The 17,321-nt window shown below is 31.7% G+C and overlaps 1 protein-coding gene across 1 annotated transcript; it reads right to left on the reverse strand.

The window, feature by feature from the left end:
* Positions 1 to 13,305: 13,305 nt before the first annotated feature.
* Positions 13,306 to 14,528, reverse strand: LOC112754823 (protein MIZU-KUSSEI 1-like). The gene has a single exon (XM_025802606.3). The coding sequence runs from the start codon at positions 14,342 to 14,344 to the stop codon at positions 13,538 to 13,540; it is 807 nt and encodes a 268-aa protein (XP_025658391.1). The 5' UTR covers positions 14,345 to 14,528; the 3' UTR covers positions 13,306 to 13,537.
* Positions 14,529 to 17,321: the final 2,793 nt, after the last annotated feature.

Consider the following 17,321-nt stretch of genomic DNA (forward strand, 5'->3'; position numbering starts at 1 on the left):
ATCTTCGACAAGTATGACACATGGATAAGAATAGCTAATGCAAATAATGAATCATGATATGTTTGGATTTAAAATGACAATGATATATAGAGGAGAAGTTTTATCAACACTCTCATGACAATAGATAAGGAAAATATAAGAGATGAGGCTACTGTGTAGTAGATGTAACTAGGGGTGCACAGACCCGGCCCGGCCCGAAGGCCTGGCCCGGTCCCGAACACTTTAGGGGCTAATTTGGTGTGATTTCATCGGGTTTAGAGCCGAGTAAGGGTCTCAAAAATAGACCCGGTCATTATTTCGGGTCGGGTCCGGGGCATAGCTCGGGTCACCCGAAGTCGGCCCGGTGGCCCGGTCATCATACACAATTAATATTTTGTGTTATTAGTAATGGATCATGACTATTCTTATGTGAAATTTAAGTATTGTAAACCTTAATATTTTGTGTTATTAGTCATTATAAGACTATAAGTTAATGTTTTATGTTTAGAATGCATAAGACTTTAGACTAATGCATAATATTGTGTTATTTGTATTGATTTAAATATTTGATATTATTAGACAATATTAGTATTGATTGTGGTTTTGCTTTAGTATTGATTGTGGTTATGCTTTAATTTTAAAGAAGGGTTGGTTCTTGTTATATTTTTCTAAGTGAATTTTACCATGTTAAATAATGGTTGGAGTCTTGCAAAATTGGATATTTTTACATGTTAGCTTACAAGAAGGTATCAACGTAATGTAATGTTAACGGCCCGGTTTCACCCGGTTTTCACCCGGTATAATTGTGGCCCGAAAGTGTATTGGTTTCATCGGGTCTAGGGTCGGGTTCGGGTCTAATAAATAAACCCGGTGTATATTTCGGGTCGGGTCTGGGTCCCATCAAACCCGGCTTCACCCGACCCATGTGCACCCCTAGATGTAACGACCCGATTTCCAGCAGGTCCGAATCACTGCCAGTCATCAGGTGTTACTTCTCAATAGCTTTATATTACTCTAGACTCGGTAATATTTACTACATATGAGCCTTTTGTACTAACGGAATTGTGTATGTTAGCTTATTTTTATAATATGTCTTTCTTAACAAACTTATTAGTAAAACCATAAACATCTTCAAAGATATACAATATAAAATAAACACTAAACTTACAGCAAAATTAAACTAGCAACAAGATTACAGAAAAGCTTCGTGCATATGTACACCTCAAGTTAGTTCACACAAACTTGACATACTTAGAAATACACATATATATAGATGTGTATACAACTGACAACTTCCCAGATACCTGGTTCATATAAAAACCCCTAAGCTGGTACCCGGACTAAAAGAAAAGAAAAGATCAAGTCCTATCCCTAAAAAATGCTACAAAAGTGAGGGAAAGCAAAGTCTAAGGAACGAATACCATCTATAGTGCATTCTTTCTATCGTCGAGGCACAAGTCTGTAACCATCAGCTCAAGACTAGTTTTGAGCATCTCCTGTAGGGTCCGACAATACGTGCTCCTCTGGTACCTCTCTGAATATAACTCCAGTGGTGGCGATCAAGTATGGATCTTCCATCTGTGGGGGAAAGGGGAAAAAAAGGGTGAGAACCTATATGGTTCCCAGCAAGATGACATCGTAAAAGCGCATCTCTCTCGTGAAACCTAGAGTTTTGCCTCAATCGTAATAACTCGCTTACTAAGTCTCTCAGCCACTTCCTTATCGTTGGCTCTGACATAACTCTTTCTTGGCATCTTTCTTTGGGATCAATGCCATTGTCACGCTATTCTCTATGACTATTATTCCTAACTTTATTATCTTGTTTTAAGCTTTGCAGAAAGTTAAATCATATAATTTTAAAAATACAAACAAGAAACAGAGAATAAAAAATTAACAAGAAGCAGATAACGCATATCAGAAAGAATGAACGGTAAACAATCACAATCAAATGCGCAAACAATTTATGATGCATGCCTGTACCTAGTGCAGGCCATGAGCTCATGCGTCGGTTGTCTGCCCGCAACCCGACGATACTCGGGGCGAACCCCGAACATGGTTTCTTTACCGTGTCAGTCAAGCACAATTATTATCATGAGTATGTCAGTTAGGATATCTTGGCATCATGGTAGAAACAAGCTATCAGTTAGGTGAGCATTCCCATATTAGCAATCTCAAGCTATCAGTTAGGCGACACTTTCGCATTAGCAATTTGGCATAAGGCCCATTCAACATATAATATGCTATCAGTTAGGCGGACATTCCCGTATTAGCAATCTCAGGCTATCAGTTATGCAGGCACTTCCGCATTAGCACTTTGGCATAAAGGCCCGTTCAAACAAATAGTTCTCATGATTCATTATCCATTCATGGCTTCTCATTTTCTTTCTTTTCATCAATGCTCTGCATCACCTTATAAATACACATACCTCCGCATCACCATATAACTAAACATACCTCTGTATCACCATATTACTAAACATACCTCCGCATCACCTTTTAACATTAAGTCTTCCTATGGACAACTTACATTCTTATTTATTTTCTTGACTTGTCTAGCTTATTACTTTCATGGGTGACTAGTTTTCAATTTAATAATTAATATAACAAACAGACACAGATTCGTGCAAACTTTATGTCCACGTGTTTGTATTGAACTTAAGTTTCATTTGGTTCTAGATTCAGAGAATTCCCGTTTTTAGAACAAAAGTTATGCCTATTCTGTTTTGAGAGATTTCTATTTGGTTAATTGGTGAACCGGTTAACTTCCAAAGTGCATAACTAATTTTCTAGGATAGCCATAGCTCTGAAATTTTAACTGAATGAAGTAGACACCATAGGGTTTCATTTAGTTTTAGTTTCATTACAAAAGCTTTTCTACATCAGGAGATATCCATCCAGGAAATCACTGCTCTAAGTTTGTAAATCCTGTTTAGCCATTAGTGAGCAGTAAAATGTTAAAGCCTATAACTTTTAATCCATAGCTTCTAAAATTATTAACTTTGAAAGGAATAAAATATACATCATGAGGATTCTATCAAAACTAGTTTCACTCAATTTGAAGTTTAGGATCAATACCAGTGACTCAAACAAATTACTAGAATTATCAACGAGTTTCAGAATTGCATGTCAATAAAACAGTGAACCTTCCATTTTGAAAATTGCGTATTTAATTCTATAAAAATGGGATTATCCCAAAATTTAGATACAATGTTCTTTACATGCAAATATTTTAACTCTCTTTGGTTTCAACCCAAAAACCCATCAGAATCAAAAGTTGTGTAGGTCGGAAGTTTCTACTAAATTAATTCAAAAACAGACTTTTCACCAGAAACCATTTATTTTCAAACATTTTTATCATCCAACCTCCTCATCAGAAATTTCTGAAAATTTGAGAGGGTGGTCTAACCTCGTCAAGGATTACCAGCGAATTATTACACGATTTTTGAGTGGCTAGGGTTTTCCAGAAATTCATGCAAGTCGCTGCCTAATTTTCAGTAACCATATCGACAGAATTTGGCTTAGATTCTAACTAACCATTTTGGTTTCCTGAGCTTCTTATCATCTCTTAATCATATTCATCATTATCAAACACAAACCAACATCATAGCTAGCAGCAATTACTCATTTCATCATCAACAAGCATCATTCACATAAACACAAATATATAATTACATTAACCTAACCTCTACCTCAATGGAGTTCACCCTTGCTCAAGAAATTGGTTCTAGCTTTACTTCAATTAGCTTTGGCCAGCTTGAAAGGAGTTCTTGGGGAATGGTTGGTGTGAATTTTATTGCTAAATTTTGAAGAAAAAGAGCTTGGTGAAGATGGTGAAACTGTTGGTTTTTCTTGAAGGAAATGACTTGATAAAGGCTAGTACTTGTTGATTCTCCTTCCTCCAATGCTTCGGCCACTCTCTTTAGCTCTCCTTTTTCTTTTGTTAACATATGAGGCTATTGAAGTACAATGGATAGTAGATTGAAGAGATAGTTTGGTGGCATTTGTCAACTTGCATCCAAGCTTGCATTAATTACATTCTCATGAATCATCAAATTTGATTTGCATGCATGAGGAGGTTCGGACAGCACATAGGAGAAAAGAATGAGGTGGTGCTAACCTTGATTAGTTTCCTTGGTTTGGTTGTGATCATTAAGCATTAATTCAAGGGGTGTAACCATGATTAAAGTTTAATGGTTTGGTTACAAGACAACCGATTCGGTTGAAAAAGAGGAAACCGATTCGGTTTAAGCTCGATTAAGTTTTAACTAGGCTAGGTACTTTGGTTGTACATGGCTTCATGAATCTTAGGTGAATATAGTGTTTCGTTGGTTCCACCAGATCACTAAAGAAAATAAGAATACGGTTTAATTAAGATTGATGTTTCAAATCGTATCAGTTTGAACAACCGGCAATTGAGATATTAGCCGCACAGAGTATCTCAACTTTATATCAAGCGTAGAATGTTCTACTTAGCTAATTCATTCAAGAAAAGCTAGTAGTAAAGACTCCATAGATGACTTTAACTCCACAGTCAAATTCATCATTATCGATACGGTTTTTAGCTTAGGACACACTTTTATCTCTCACGGTATATCTATTCTTGTCACTTATCAAGCCTAAATCTGCCTTATTATTTTATGATGAGGTGATTCTCAGATATTTGTTGAATTTCTCATCACAGAATTTTTGAGAATAACTCTGTGTAAAATCAGGGTATTATAGTAGATGATCCCAAGAGCTGAAGGCAAAATTATAAGCGACAATATAGCAGGTTTTGTACTCTTTCCACTTTTGGTTAAGAATAAAAAAGATAGAACATGGCAAGTAATTAAAGAACATGAAATTAAAGAAATTTTGTAGGTGACATACATTGATTTATTTAAATTTTTAGGAGTTTGAAGTGCATATTTTTAGGCTTCAAATTATTGATAGAAAGTGTAACAAATTAAAGATTAGTGTCAATAATCATTTCATTATTCTAAATGAATTGTTTGTAAAATCCTCAATGAATGTTATATGGTCTTGTGAAACTGAGTTTTGAATAGAGGTTGAGAAATAAAAAAAAAATTAGAACACATAAATTGCTAAAATATGTAAATGTTATTTGAAAATTGATTCAATATTTGAATATAATTCAAATTCTTTGAATCTATTCAGTGGAGCAGCAAATTAGTTTACCGGCCCCACAGTGGGCGCCAATTGTTGCTGAGATTGGCCGGTGTATAGCTCGTCCACCGATGAATACTTGTAAGCTCTCCGTCAAGATGAGGTATACGTTGGCAATGAGAGAACAAGGGAGTGGGTACCTGCAAAACACACTCTGACGCTCAAGTCAGTAAGTATTTAAGAGGTATATAATAATTCTATGAATGTTAGATGTGAAATAGAACTTATCACGTGTGTATCCTTATAATAATTCTATGAATATAGAATGTAAGACATGAAATAGAAGTTATCATGTGTTGTGTTGTCCGTCTGTTTATGTCGAGATATAGAAATTGGTGTCTTTTATAGGCATAAAATTGATTAATGATATTCATGTTATGACCATTTGGTCATTAAGATGGAAATGATGGTCATTAAGTCGGTAATGAAGGTGTCGGTTACAAGCAAAGAATGAATGATAGTTAACGCCGAGTTATAACTCATAATGCACAATAAAGACTGAGTTATAAGGTGACGGATCATGTTGTATACCACGCCATCCACAGTACGTAAATCAGTAAAACTCATGCATCCTCTTTGTATGTTTAACAATATTTTCATGTAATAATCCTCACCATTACTACGTGGAACATGAGTCGGCCATCCAATATAAAAGCCTTGTTTACGACGAAACCACATGCATGAATCATCTTTCCATACAAATTTTGTAAGAAATTCGTTGTATGTTAAAAATCTAGCAAAAGGATACTCACAATTAGCCAACATCCAAGCAGCTAAGTTAGTAACCTTACTATCTACCCGTTGAATAATATCAACAATGTTCTCATTGTCCTTGAAAACAACTGGTTGCTCATCAGGTAGGTGGAATGGTAGACGAATCACTGTAGGTTCTTTAAGCTGAATCTCATAACCAAATATCCTCTAAGTGGCCTTACATGCAGAAATATAGCAACAATAATAGTAGTTACGTATCTCATCTACAACTTGTAGAGGAGATCCATCACCAAATTTGTGGTAAAAATGAAGCAGTAACCCTATCATTACCCTTGTGGACATACTTGAATAAATATTTAATAGCAGAATTCTGACATGTATGCTCCATATTAATGTACAACCATATTTTAAGAGTAGATCAGGATTGTACAATATAAGAATTGTCTAGAATTGCATTCTTCTTAGTTATTGTATGACCATAATCCACCGTTTTATACATTGGGAAACTACCCTTGACAATAATACTTATATTCCTGAATGGCTTTAGAAAAAACTTAAAGCACCTTCCATGTGTCATGCATGGACTACTAATGTTGTGCCTCCTACATAGACCGTGAACCATGAACTTCTCAATAGTTGATAAAGTCTAGGCATATTAGTCTTATCAGGAATTTCAGCTAATATCACGTGGTCTATATCATCTGGTGATTTAAACTTATACTGTGGTTCATTAACAAAAGAATGTAAACATGTGGTAAACCTTGTTTCTGAAATTCAATTGTGCACACATTTGTATAAATTTATTTTTCATCAGAATACGAACATATATATTTAACTTACATGTAGAAATATTGCCTAAGAACCTCCCATTTTTTAAATCAGATATCAACTCATCTAACTTAATGCTAAAGATTCTTGAGGCAATATCAGGACGATCCTAGTCTTAAGGCCTGTGCCATGTAAAAGGTATTTGATTTCATCCCATTCAGGATTGCAAGTAATTGTGATAAAATAACTGGAGTATCCAAAAAATTTACAAATGGCAAATGCATATTTACAATTGTTGAACATGTATCTAGGACCACCAGTAAAATTGCTTGGAAGAATTATTCTTTGACCAGAAAAAACCGCATCAGCTTCTCCCATAACTAAAGATTTGTGCAATGAGTTGTACTTGTCAACCTTGAGCTTAGGTTGGTTGTTGCGTAAATATTTAAGCCGCTCAGACTCAATCATAGTATATGAATTAACTAAAACTGTTAAAATAATCTTTTTGAACGTAATAGTATAGATGATTCTTCCAAACACATTTGTATTCTGATCTACTAAAAACCTACCTAAAACTCTTGCTAACTTAAGCGTCAGAGTCTCTTGCAGGTATCATCCCCACCTTTTCACGAGGAACTCGGATAGGCGGCACCTCGACATCAACAAGTCAGACCCTGTCCCACAAAGGGAGCTAAACCTCACGTTCAGACCCAAATAAGCGTTTCACGTAACCCTCAGAATAACAACTATATTGGATAACCAACAAAAAATTAACCAATATCAACCAATAATTCAAAAAAAAATATATCATCTGTTCACAATTTTTTTCACATAACTTTTATTCACTTTTCCTTCTTTGTCCTAACACCTCAATTTCATCTAGCACCACAAGCCATCTACCTCCACTACTGCTGGCTACCGTCGACCACCGCTAGTTGTCACTGTCAGCCAACTTCGATAATCCACTATTTGTCATGCTAAATTTTAAATCCTAAATTTTAAACATTAAATCTTAAACCCTAAATTTTAAACATTAACCTTAGATCTTAAACACTAAATTTTAAACTCTAAATCTTACATTTTAAAGTCTAAATCCTAAATTCTAACCTTATTAAATTATATTTTTTATTTAAATTTTAAATATTTTTATTATTTCTAATTTTAGATTTTTTTATTATAAATTATTGGCTACTTTGTTAACTAAAACTTATTCATTCCCTATACTTTTCCAACTTCTTATTAGAATATATAATAATTATCTTTGCAAGATAAAAAAGCTTATAAGATAGGATCTTGGTTGCCTGCCTCTTCTATGTAGAGAAATACTATGATCCACGGATACTAACACAAACACAGGACATAATATGACATGAGACATGCGAATACATGAATTTTAAAATCTTATAAGATATGGAAACACGTTATATATATAAAATATAAAGTATTTTTTTAAATAAATTACAATAATATTTTGATATTTTATTGATATTAAAATATAAAATATTTTTAACTGCTTTTAATATTTTTTTAATTATATAAGTATTTAAAATATTTTTTGTTTTGATAATTAATAATATATATTATTTCTAAACTCATTTCAAGAATAAATGTTAAGAATAAGGCTGGACACGCTGATGTATGATGGTATTTAGGTGTGTCTAAGTCTGTCCAGAAAAAAAATTTATTTTTTATTAAGAGAGAATTGGACACAGTAGATACGCGTATCAGACGAGTATTGATGAATGTCGTGTCCGAAATATATGCACACACAGATACGACAACTCAATAAAATGTCCGTAATCCATAGCAGTTCATTTATATAGTCCTAAATATATGCCTAATCTTGACCTATTAGGAAGCTAATCAATTTAGAACTGTGTACTTCAGAGGTTGAGTATTACCATCATGAAACTATTAAATCAATACAGTAAGCACTATTTTCAAGGTGTCACTAACACATTCAACATCCGAAAAATCTAAAATTTTATATGCAAGTTCTCCTATGTCTTGAGTTTGAAATGCCCCAAGCCACGGGTAAAACAGATGATCATAGAAAAAGTTCTATTATCTACCCTTGATGCCATCCAAATTATTGGTATCTTTCTGCAGAATATACAAGAACTTAGGCAACAATTGGGAATACACCAAAGAATAATAGTTTTTAGAAAATGTCATGGTAGTAACTCTAGATTCAATCAAAAATCAAAACGGACTTCTATTTTGCCACCCTTATAAAAAAAGGTGATTTCTATGGTAACATGGGTGTTGGTAGCTAAATATGACTATGATTTGAGTGACCAATAATATTATGACATATGGCACATAAAGTTATCATTGAAAGCCGTTACTCATTTGGTCGAATGAGTGTGTATTTAAAGTAACTGCAATGATAATAAAAAAATGGAAAAGCTCTGCATCCATGTATTTTTTACATGGTTGTTAACCAAGTAATTTCTTTCACATGCGCGTCCCTCACCCCTCACTCGTTTGTCATACACGCGCTACATATAACATGCTGCAACCTAAAGCTTTGCTCAACGTAAACCTTCTGCTGCAACATAAACCTCCTCCTCCTCCTCCTCCTCCTCCTCCTCCTTCTAATTATCTGCTCGCGTTCTTTCTTATTGATCTGCATTGCCTTCGTCGTCCTTCTCTAGTCGTGTTCATCTTCTCGTTTTCTTATTTCGATCTGGTTACGTTGCATTTATCTTCTTCCTATTCTTCTTTGTTTTCTTCTTCGATCTACACTTCTAAATCGAAACAATAAATGACTCAACTTCAAATTGGAAGAGCGATTTGGATTACTCTTCTGAAACGAATCAAACTGACAAAGTTTGGATCATTCCATTTTGAATCGAATTGAATGGGATACAATTGTTAATTTGAATTGAATTAAATGGACGGAGGTGTACTGAATTGAATTGATAATATGTAAATTGTAGGCAGAGTTATTTAAATTTGATTTTATATAATGGATTATGTTTCGTTCACTTAGTACTATACAATTGTTTCACCATGAGTATTGTGTTCAGTTCACCATAAGTACTGTGTTCGGTTCATTCTGCAGAAAGCTGTTTGAATTTGATTTTATATAATGGATTATGTTTCGTTCAGTCAGTACTATACAATTGTATTGTGTTCGGTTCACCATGAGTACTGTGTTCGGTTCACTATGAGTACTGTGTTCGGTTCACTATGAGTACTGTGTTTGGTTCATTCTGCACTATTCAAAACTCTTCTTCCTCACCTTCTATTGCTTCTTCACCGGAGAGAGAAGGAGGAAAAGACAAAAAAATACAGCAGCAACAATAACAAAAGAATGACGATAGGGTTTAGGATTTTAGAGTTTAGGGTTTATGGGTTCATGGTTCAGTGTACAGGGGTTCAGTGTGTTTCAAACTTTTGGTTTGCCCTGTGTATTAATTTCGGTTCACCGTGTTCATGGTTGAGGGTTTAGGGGTCTAGAGTTTAGGGTTCAGGGTTCAGGGTTCAGGGTTTTAGGGGTTTAGAGTTTACGGTAGGATTCAAGGTTTAGGGTTTAGAGTTTAGCATTCAGGGTTCATAGTTCAGTGTACAGGGTTCGGATTCAGGGTTTAGGGTTTAGGGTTTAGCGTTCAGGGTTTAGAGTTCAGAGTTCAGGGTTCGGGTTCAGGGTTTAGGGTTTAGGGTTTAGGTTTTAGGGTGTAGGGTTTAGGGTTTAGGTTTTATGGTTTTAGGGATTTATGGTTTATGGGTTCAGGGTTCTGGTTTTAGTGTTTAGGGTTTAGGTTTTAGGGTTCAGTGTTTAGGGATTCATAATTTTTTGGTAAACAGGAGAGCGATTTGGATTACTCTTTTGAAACGAATCAAACTGACAAAGCTTGGATTATTCAATTTTAAATCGAATTGAATGGAATGCAATTGCTAATTTGAATTGAATTAAATGGACGGAGGTGTACTGAATTGAATTGAATTGATAATATGTAAATTGTAGGCAGAGTTATTTGAATTTGATTTTATATAATGGATTATGTTTCGTTCACTCAGTACTATACAATTGTTTCACCATGAGTACTGTGTTCGGTTCACAATGAGTACTCTATTCGGTTCATTCTGTAGAAAGCTGTTTGAATTTGATTTTATATAATGGATTATGTTTGATTCACTCAGTACTATACAATTGTATTGTGTTCGGTTCACCATGAGTACTATGTTCGGTTCACCATGAGTACTGTGTTCGGTTCACCATGAGTACTGTGTTCGGTTCATTCTGCACTATTCAAAACTCTTCTTCCTCACCTTCTATTGCTTCTTCACAAGAGAGAAGGAGGAAAAGACAAAAAAAATACAGCAGCAACAACAACAAAAGAATGACGATAAGGAGAAAACACATGAAGAAGAAGGAACGCGAAAAAGGAGGAGAAGGAAGAACACGAAAAAGAAGGCGAAGAAGAAGAAGACGCTCCGTGCGTAAATGAGCGTGAAAAGAAGAAGAAGAAGAAGAAGAAGAAGAAGAAGAAGAAGAAGCACGGGAGAAGAAGAAGAAGAAGCGTGGGGGAGAAGAAGCGTTGGGCAAGATCGATTTCGTGTGTGTTGGGCGCGTGTATTTCACATTTCATTTAATGGTATTGAATTTTTTGGGTGTTGGACCAACTTGGTTACATGGTTACATGGATGTGTAACATCCCCCATAAAAAATTAGGAACGACGAACGACTAACATACAGATTATTCAAATGTCTTTTTGTGAGAATAATTTTTAATAAGGCAACACGTATCTTATTTATTTGAGTTAAATAAATTAATTGATCCAAAATTTTTATATATATATAACTAACCCGAAAAAATAACTTAAAAGTATATATATATATATATATATATATATATATATATATATATATATATACTATATTTTAGACAAATAATAAAATAATAAACTGATATATACTTTTAAGTTATTTTTTAGGTTAATTATACTGAATTTTTTTAAAAACAATTGGACATTCTTTAATTAAATTATTTTAATTCAAATAATTAAAATATGATAATACACCTTAAATTATTTTAAGATAGAAAATTAATATTTGTATGTATGCTATATAATTTTATTTAATTATTCCAATAAGTTATGCTCGTTTTTATATCTAATATTCACATAATAATTTAAAATTATATTGTCTATTTTATTATTTTATTACGTATATGATTTGATTTTTACATATATCACATACGTATTTAATTGTATGTATTTGAAATGTGTTAAATCATGCTATTATTAATTTATTATTGATAAAAGTAAAAAGTATAAATATTATTTGTATTTGTTTATATAATTTACATCTTAAATAAAATTAAATATTTTTTCAAAATATAGAGAAGAAGAAAAATAGCCAGAAATTGAAAGCACTAAATAACAGCTAATTAAAAATTAAAAAGAAGAATACGGAAGATGATAAAAGATAATAAAAAGAGATAAAAATAATAAATTTACCTAACTATAAAAAAAAATTAAAAGTGCTAATTTTTATTTAACTTATATCTTATACTAAATTTTAAATATTTAAAAATGGTTCATTTTTATCCTTCTTAAATTAAATATTTTTTAAACTTTCTTTAATAAGTTAGGAATTATTTTTAGGTACTATAACAATCAATCTTTTTTTTTTGAATTTTTATTTTTTTATTATTTTTTAATTTTTTCCATTTTATTGTTTATTCTTTTTTTCCCTAATTTTTATACTCTTAAAATAACTTAAGGCATATTTTCATATTTTAATTATTTGAATTAAAATAATTTCACTAAAAAAACTCCAATTATATATATATATATATATAAAATCAGTAGAACTGGTCCAAAACATTGGCTTAAAGTATAAGTTAGCTCATCATTTTATTTGTCCAAAATCTAATTTATTATATCTTATATATGTAGGGCTGGTAATGAGTAAGATAGGGTAAGGTTTAGACTCTATCCTAATCTTATCCGTGAATTGAAAACTTTCTTAAAACTCTACCTACGCGGGTTGAGAATCTCTTAACCTTAACATTATTCGCACTCTAAAGTTTTAAACCCTATCCTACCCAATCCTACCTGCAGAAGCAAAAAAAAAAAAAATTAAATAAATATAAAATTCAACCATTCCAAATTTCATACATATTAATAAAATAGAAAATAAAAAACTAAATTCAAATTAAAATTAAAAACAATAAAATCTTAAAGAAATCCTAGTCACAAAAAAAAAATCTTAAAGAAATCCTAGTCACAAAAAAAAAATCTTAAAGAAATCCAACATAAAATTACAAATAATATGATCGTCAACTAACTTAGTGATTATTTTAAGTTCTTATAATAAGAAGATTGTGACTCACTTTCTTCACCACATGCATAATTTTTACATATATATTATATAATATATTAAGAGTTCGAGTAAAGTAGATTAGGGTATACCTTAAATCCGTATCCTACCTTATTTGCACATGCAAATTTGTACCCTATCCTACCCTATCCGCAGTGGGTAGAGTAAACAACCCTATCCAAATGAGTTGGTCCGAATTTGATACCCACAAGTAGAATATATAATGCTAATCCTATATATATATATTGCTAACCCTAATCCTCCATTTTTCTTCTTAGTAATCGTTTCATTAATTTGCAGGCAATTAAAACATAACACGAGAAAGCATAAGTCTGCAAAAGTACTTGGCCAAAAACCACAAGAGACATTACCTGTTGCAATTCGATCATTCTATAGTTATAAGCAATAACTCCACAATTTTGACTACCCTAATTATGAATAATCAAAATCAATTCCAACAAGGAACCACAAAAGTGAATAAATCTCATATAAAAGCGTTGTCGTCAACCTTAATTAGAAGAGCCAGTGCAGGTTATTATAATTCTACATGGTTGTTTTGATTCCTTAATCAGAAGATTAGATCCTGACAAAAAATATAGTTAGCTCAGGCCCACAGTTATTCACACCATCAGGGCTCAGCATATACAAAGTCTCAGAATCTTTGGAGCCCACAACGTGTTCGAAATGTGCACGCATGTAAGAGAACTCTCCATCTCCACCGTCCACGTCAGATCTCCCTAACAAAACACCCGCACCCATGGATACAGCCTTGAGAAGCTCCATCACGTGAAGATCCTCCTCTGTGGCTTCCCTCTTCACAGCATAACCAACTTTCTTGCCGTTACAAAACATGGTCCACAACGGTTCCTCCATTATCGTTATCTTGTCCTTCTCCGGCCGCCTCTCGCATTCGAGGGCGATCCTAACCATCCCAGCCGCCATCTCCCTCTGAAGAACACCGGTCTGCATAGATAACTCAACCACGAACGAAGGGAGGCACCTCGGATTCTCTTGAAGGGAAAGGCTCACGCGTCCTTTGCGGTAACCGAACAAGGTGCCGCAAACTTTGGTGCCGCTTAGGTTGACGGCCCTGTGAGGACCGTCTCCGCCGGGGGTTGGGAACTTGCATGAAGGGGCAAGAATGGGAAAAGAGCGGAAGACGGAGCGGACGGCGCGGATGAATTTTGTTTTGTGTTTCTTCTTCTGGGAGGGTTGGACGAGGGAGATTTTGGAAGGGGTTGGAAGAGGTGGTGGTGTGGGAGGTGTGGCTACCGTTCTTGTTGATGCAGTTGAAGAGCGTGGAGAATAATATACGGATTGCGGTGTGTTTGATGCGGATCTTGACTCCTCCATTGGTCGATGACGACCATGTTCATGAACCATGAGGAGGAGGAGGAGATCAAGAACAGCAGTGCCATCATGGAGGGAAGGGGGAGAGAGATAGATTGAGATGTGTGTGTTTGGGTGTTACGGGTTAGGGCGTCAACGTTTGGTTAAGACTTTTGCGGGCATAAGATGGATCTTTTGTCCTTTAATTCTCCATCTTCCTATTATTTCTCTGCCTTCGTTTCCCTGCTACTCTTGTAAATGCTTTAAATATGGTGAAGTTTCTGTGGCCAAAATACTAATGACTAAAGATGGCTAAGAGTTGACTTTTAAATAAAATAGTGACACTTGATAGGTTTGATTTTATAACTTTTTAATATTTTAAAAGGTTAAATGAGTGTGCAATAATTACAAAAAAGTTACCTTGTGGATAGAATTGTCATTTGAGATTATCTCATGTGTTGTTGGATCTTAGACAAAAATATTATTGGACCATTATACAAAATAAAATCAAAATTCCTCAAATATAAGGTCCAATAATTTTTTTGGTTAGATTGTAAAATAAAGTTTATTTCTTTAATAATTTGTTCCTTAATTTATTTGTATTTTTCTAAAAAAAAATAACCGTAAAAAACATTATAATACCCTAAAAATTTTATTAAGAGAACGAAATTAGTATTTTTTTTACGAGATATATTTATAAGCTTTATTTTTTATATTTGTTTAAAAAATTGTTGGATTGTGGGAGTGTTCGTTTTTTTTTAATAATGATACAAAAAAATAATAATGAATTAATATAAATATATAAATATTTGTAAAATTAAGTATATTAATAAAATTTTAATAACTTAATTAACATATCAAAAAATTTAATAATTAAAAAGTATCTTCTTGCTATTTTAATATGTTGACAATATTGTTTATAATATGTTTAATAATAGTGTCTTCGTAAATATTTTGTGTCATTATATTTTATTGGTTATCTTTTGTATAATATAAAAAAAGTATATGTTAATATATAATTGTATAAGAGAGATAAAAAAACATAAATTTAAAAAAGACTAAAATTCAAACTAAACAATCACAAATTTTTTTTTTAAATCTAGGTTCAAATAATGAAATCTCTTTCTCTTTGTAAATTAATTATTCAATAAATTTTTGTGATTTGATTGCATAATTGATTCTGTATAAAATTTACAGTAAATTTTTTTATAATGAAATTAATCATTCCATACAAGACTAAAACTTCACTAAATAAAGGGTTATGCTATATGTACATTAAAATTAGTCACTAAAGTCAGCCACCAATATAAAATATATATTAAAATATAAATACACATGTATTATATCTATTATATACTATTAATTTTACAACCAAAATGTGTCACATGTCAATTTCTTATTGCAATTAAAATAAAATTTTTCTTTCCAAAATTAACGAATTCTTCCCTCATCTCTCACCCTTTCTCTATCTCTCATTCTTTCACTCACTCTATCTCTCTTATATATCATTATTAATTATTAATTATAAATTTGACAATCAAAATATACAACATGACATTCTCTAATTACATTCAAATAAAATTAAAATTTTAAAATTGAATATAGTTATATTATATATTGTATTTATATATTACTAACTAATTTAATAACTAAAATGTGTCATATGACACTCTCTTATTAAAATTTAGACAAAAATATTTTCTTCCAAAATTACTAAACCTTCTTCTTACATTCTCTTATCTATCTCTCTTTTTTTCTGTTTCTCTCTATCATTCGCATTCTATATATAATTTCTATTTTATATTAGTAATTTGACAAATCAAAATATGCCGCCCAATATTCTTTTATTGTAATCAAATAAAATTTTTCTTTAGCTTCCAAAATTAACAATAAGTTTTTTAGTATTTCATATGAAAGAGTTTAACTTTTTAATAATAATTAATTTTAACATTCCTTATCTAAAATTTGAAAGAATTTATAACTTATATACTCTTAAATTTAATTAGGTGTTAAATTTGTTGTACAAATAAAAATAATTAATTTTATACTTGTTATTTAAAAATAATATTTGTTACTCTATATATATAAAAATATAATTAGATATTAGCATAAAAAAATTTATATCAATTCTAATTTTTAATCACAGTATTAGTATTTTTTTAAATTATATACAATAAATATTTGAAAAAAAAGTGAAAACATAAATTAGAAAGATAATAAGTAGAAAAAATTTAAAGCTAAATAAAAAATATGTATATAATAAAAATTTTTATTTAAATTATATTATGTTGTTAATTTTATTTTTTGTAGAACAAAATGGTAGAGAAAGATAGACAATGAGAGAAAAGAGAGAGAAAGATAAAAAAGAAGAATGGGAGTAGGAATTTGTTAATTTTGGAAGTTAAATTTTTTTTATTTTAATTACAATAAAAGAATATTTGGTGACACATTTTTTATTTGTCAAATTTCTAATATAAAATATAAATTATATATAGAGTGCGAATGATAGAGAGAAATAGATAGAGAGAAATAGAAAAAAAAGAGGTAGATAAGAGAATGTAAGAAGGAGATTTAGTAATTTTGGAAGAAAATATTTTCTTTAAATTTTAATAAGAGAGTGTCATGTGACACTTTTTAGTTATTAAATTAGTTAGTAATATATAAATATAATATATAATATAGCTATATTCAATTTCAAAATTTTAATTTTGTTTGAATGTAATTAGAGAAGGTCATGTTGTATATTTTGATTGTCAAATTTATAATTAGTAATTGATAATGATATATAAGAGAGATAGAGTGAGTGAAGGAATGAGAGAGATAAAGAAAGGGAGAGAGAGAGAGAGAGGAAGAGAGAACTCTTTAATTTTCGAGAGAAAAAATTGATTTTAATTGCAATGAAAAAGTAACATGTGGCATATTTAGTTGTAAAATCAGTAGTATATAATAGATAATAAATATGTATTTATATTCTAACATATATTTTATACTGGTGACTGACTTTAATGTTTATAATATGTATTTTACAAAT

Source organism: Arachis hypogaea, chromosome 16 (genome assembly GCF_003086295.3).
Source record: "Arachis hypogaea cultivar Tifrunner chromosome 16, arahy.Tifrunner.gnm2.J5K5, whole genome shotgun sequence".
Lineage (NCBI taxonomy): Eukaryota > Viridiplantae > Streptophyta > Magnoliopsida > Fabales > Fabaceae > Arachis > Arachis hypogaea.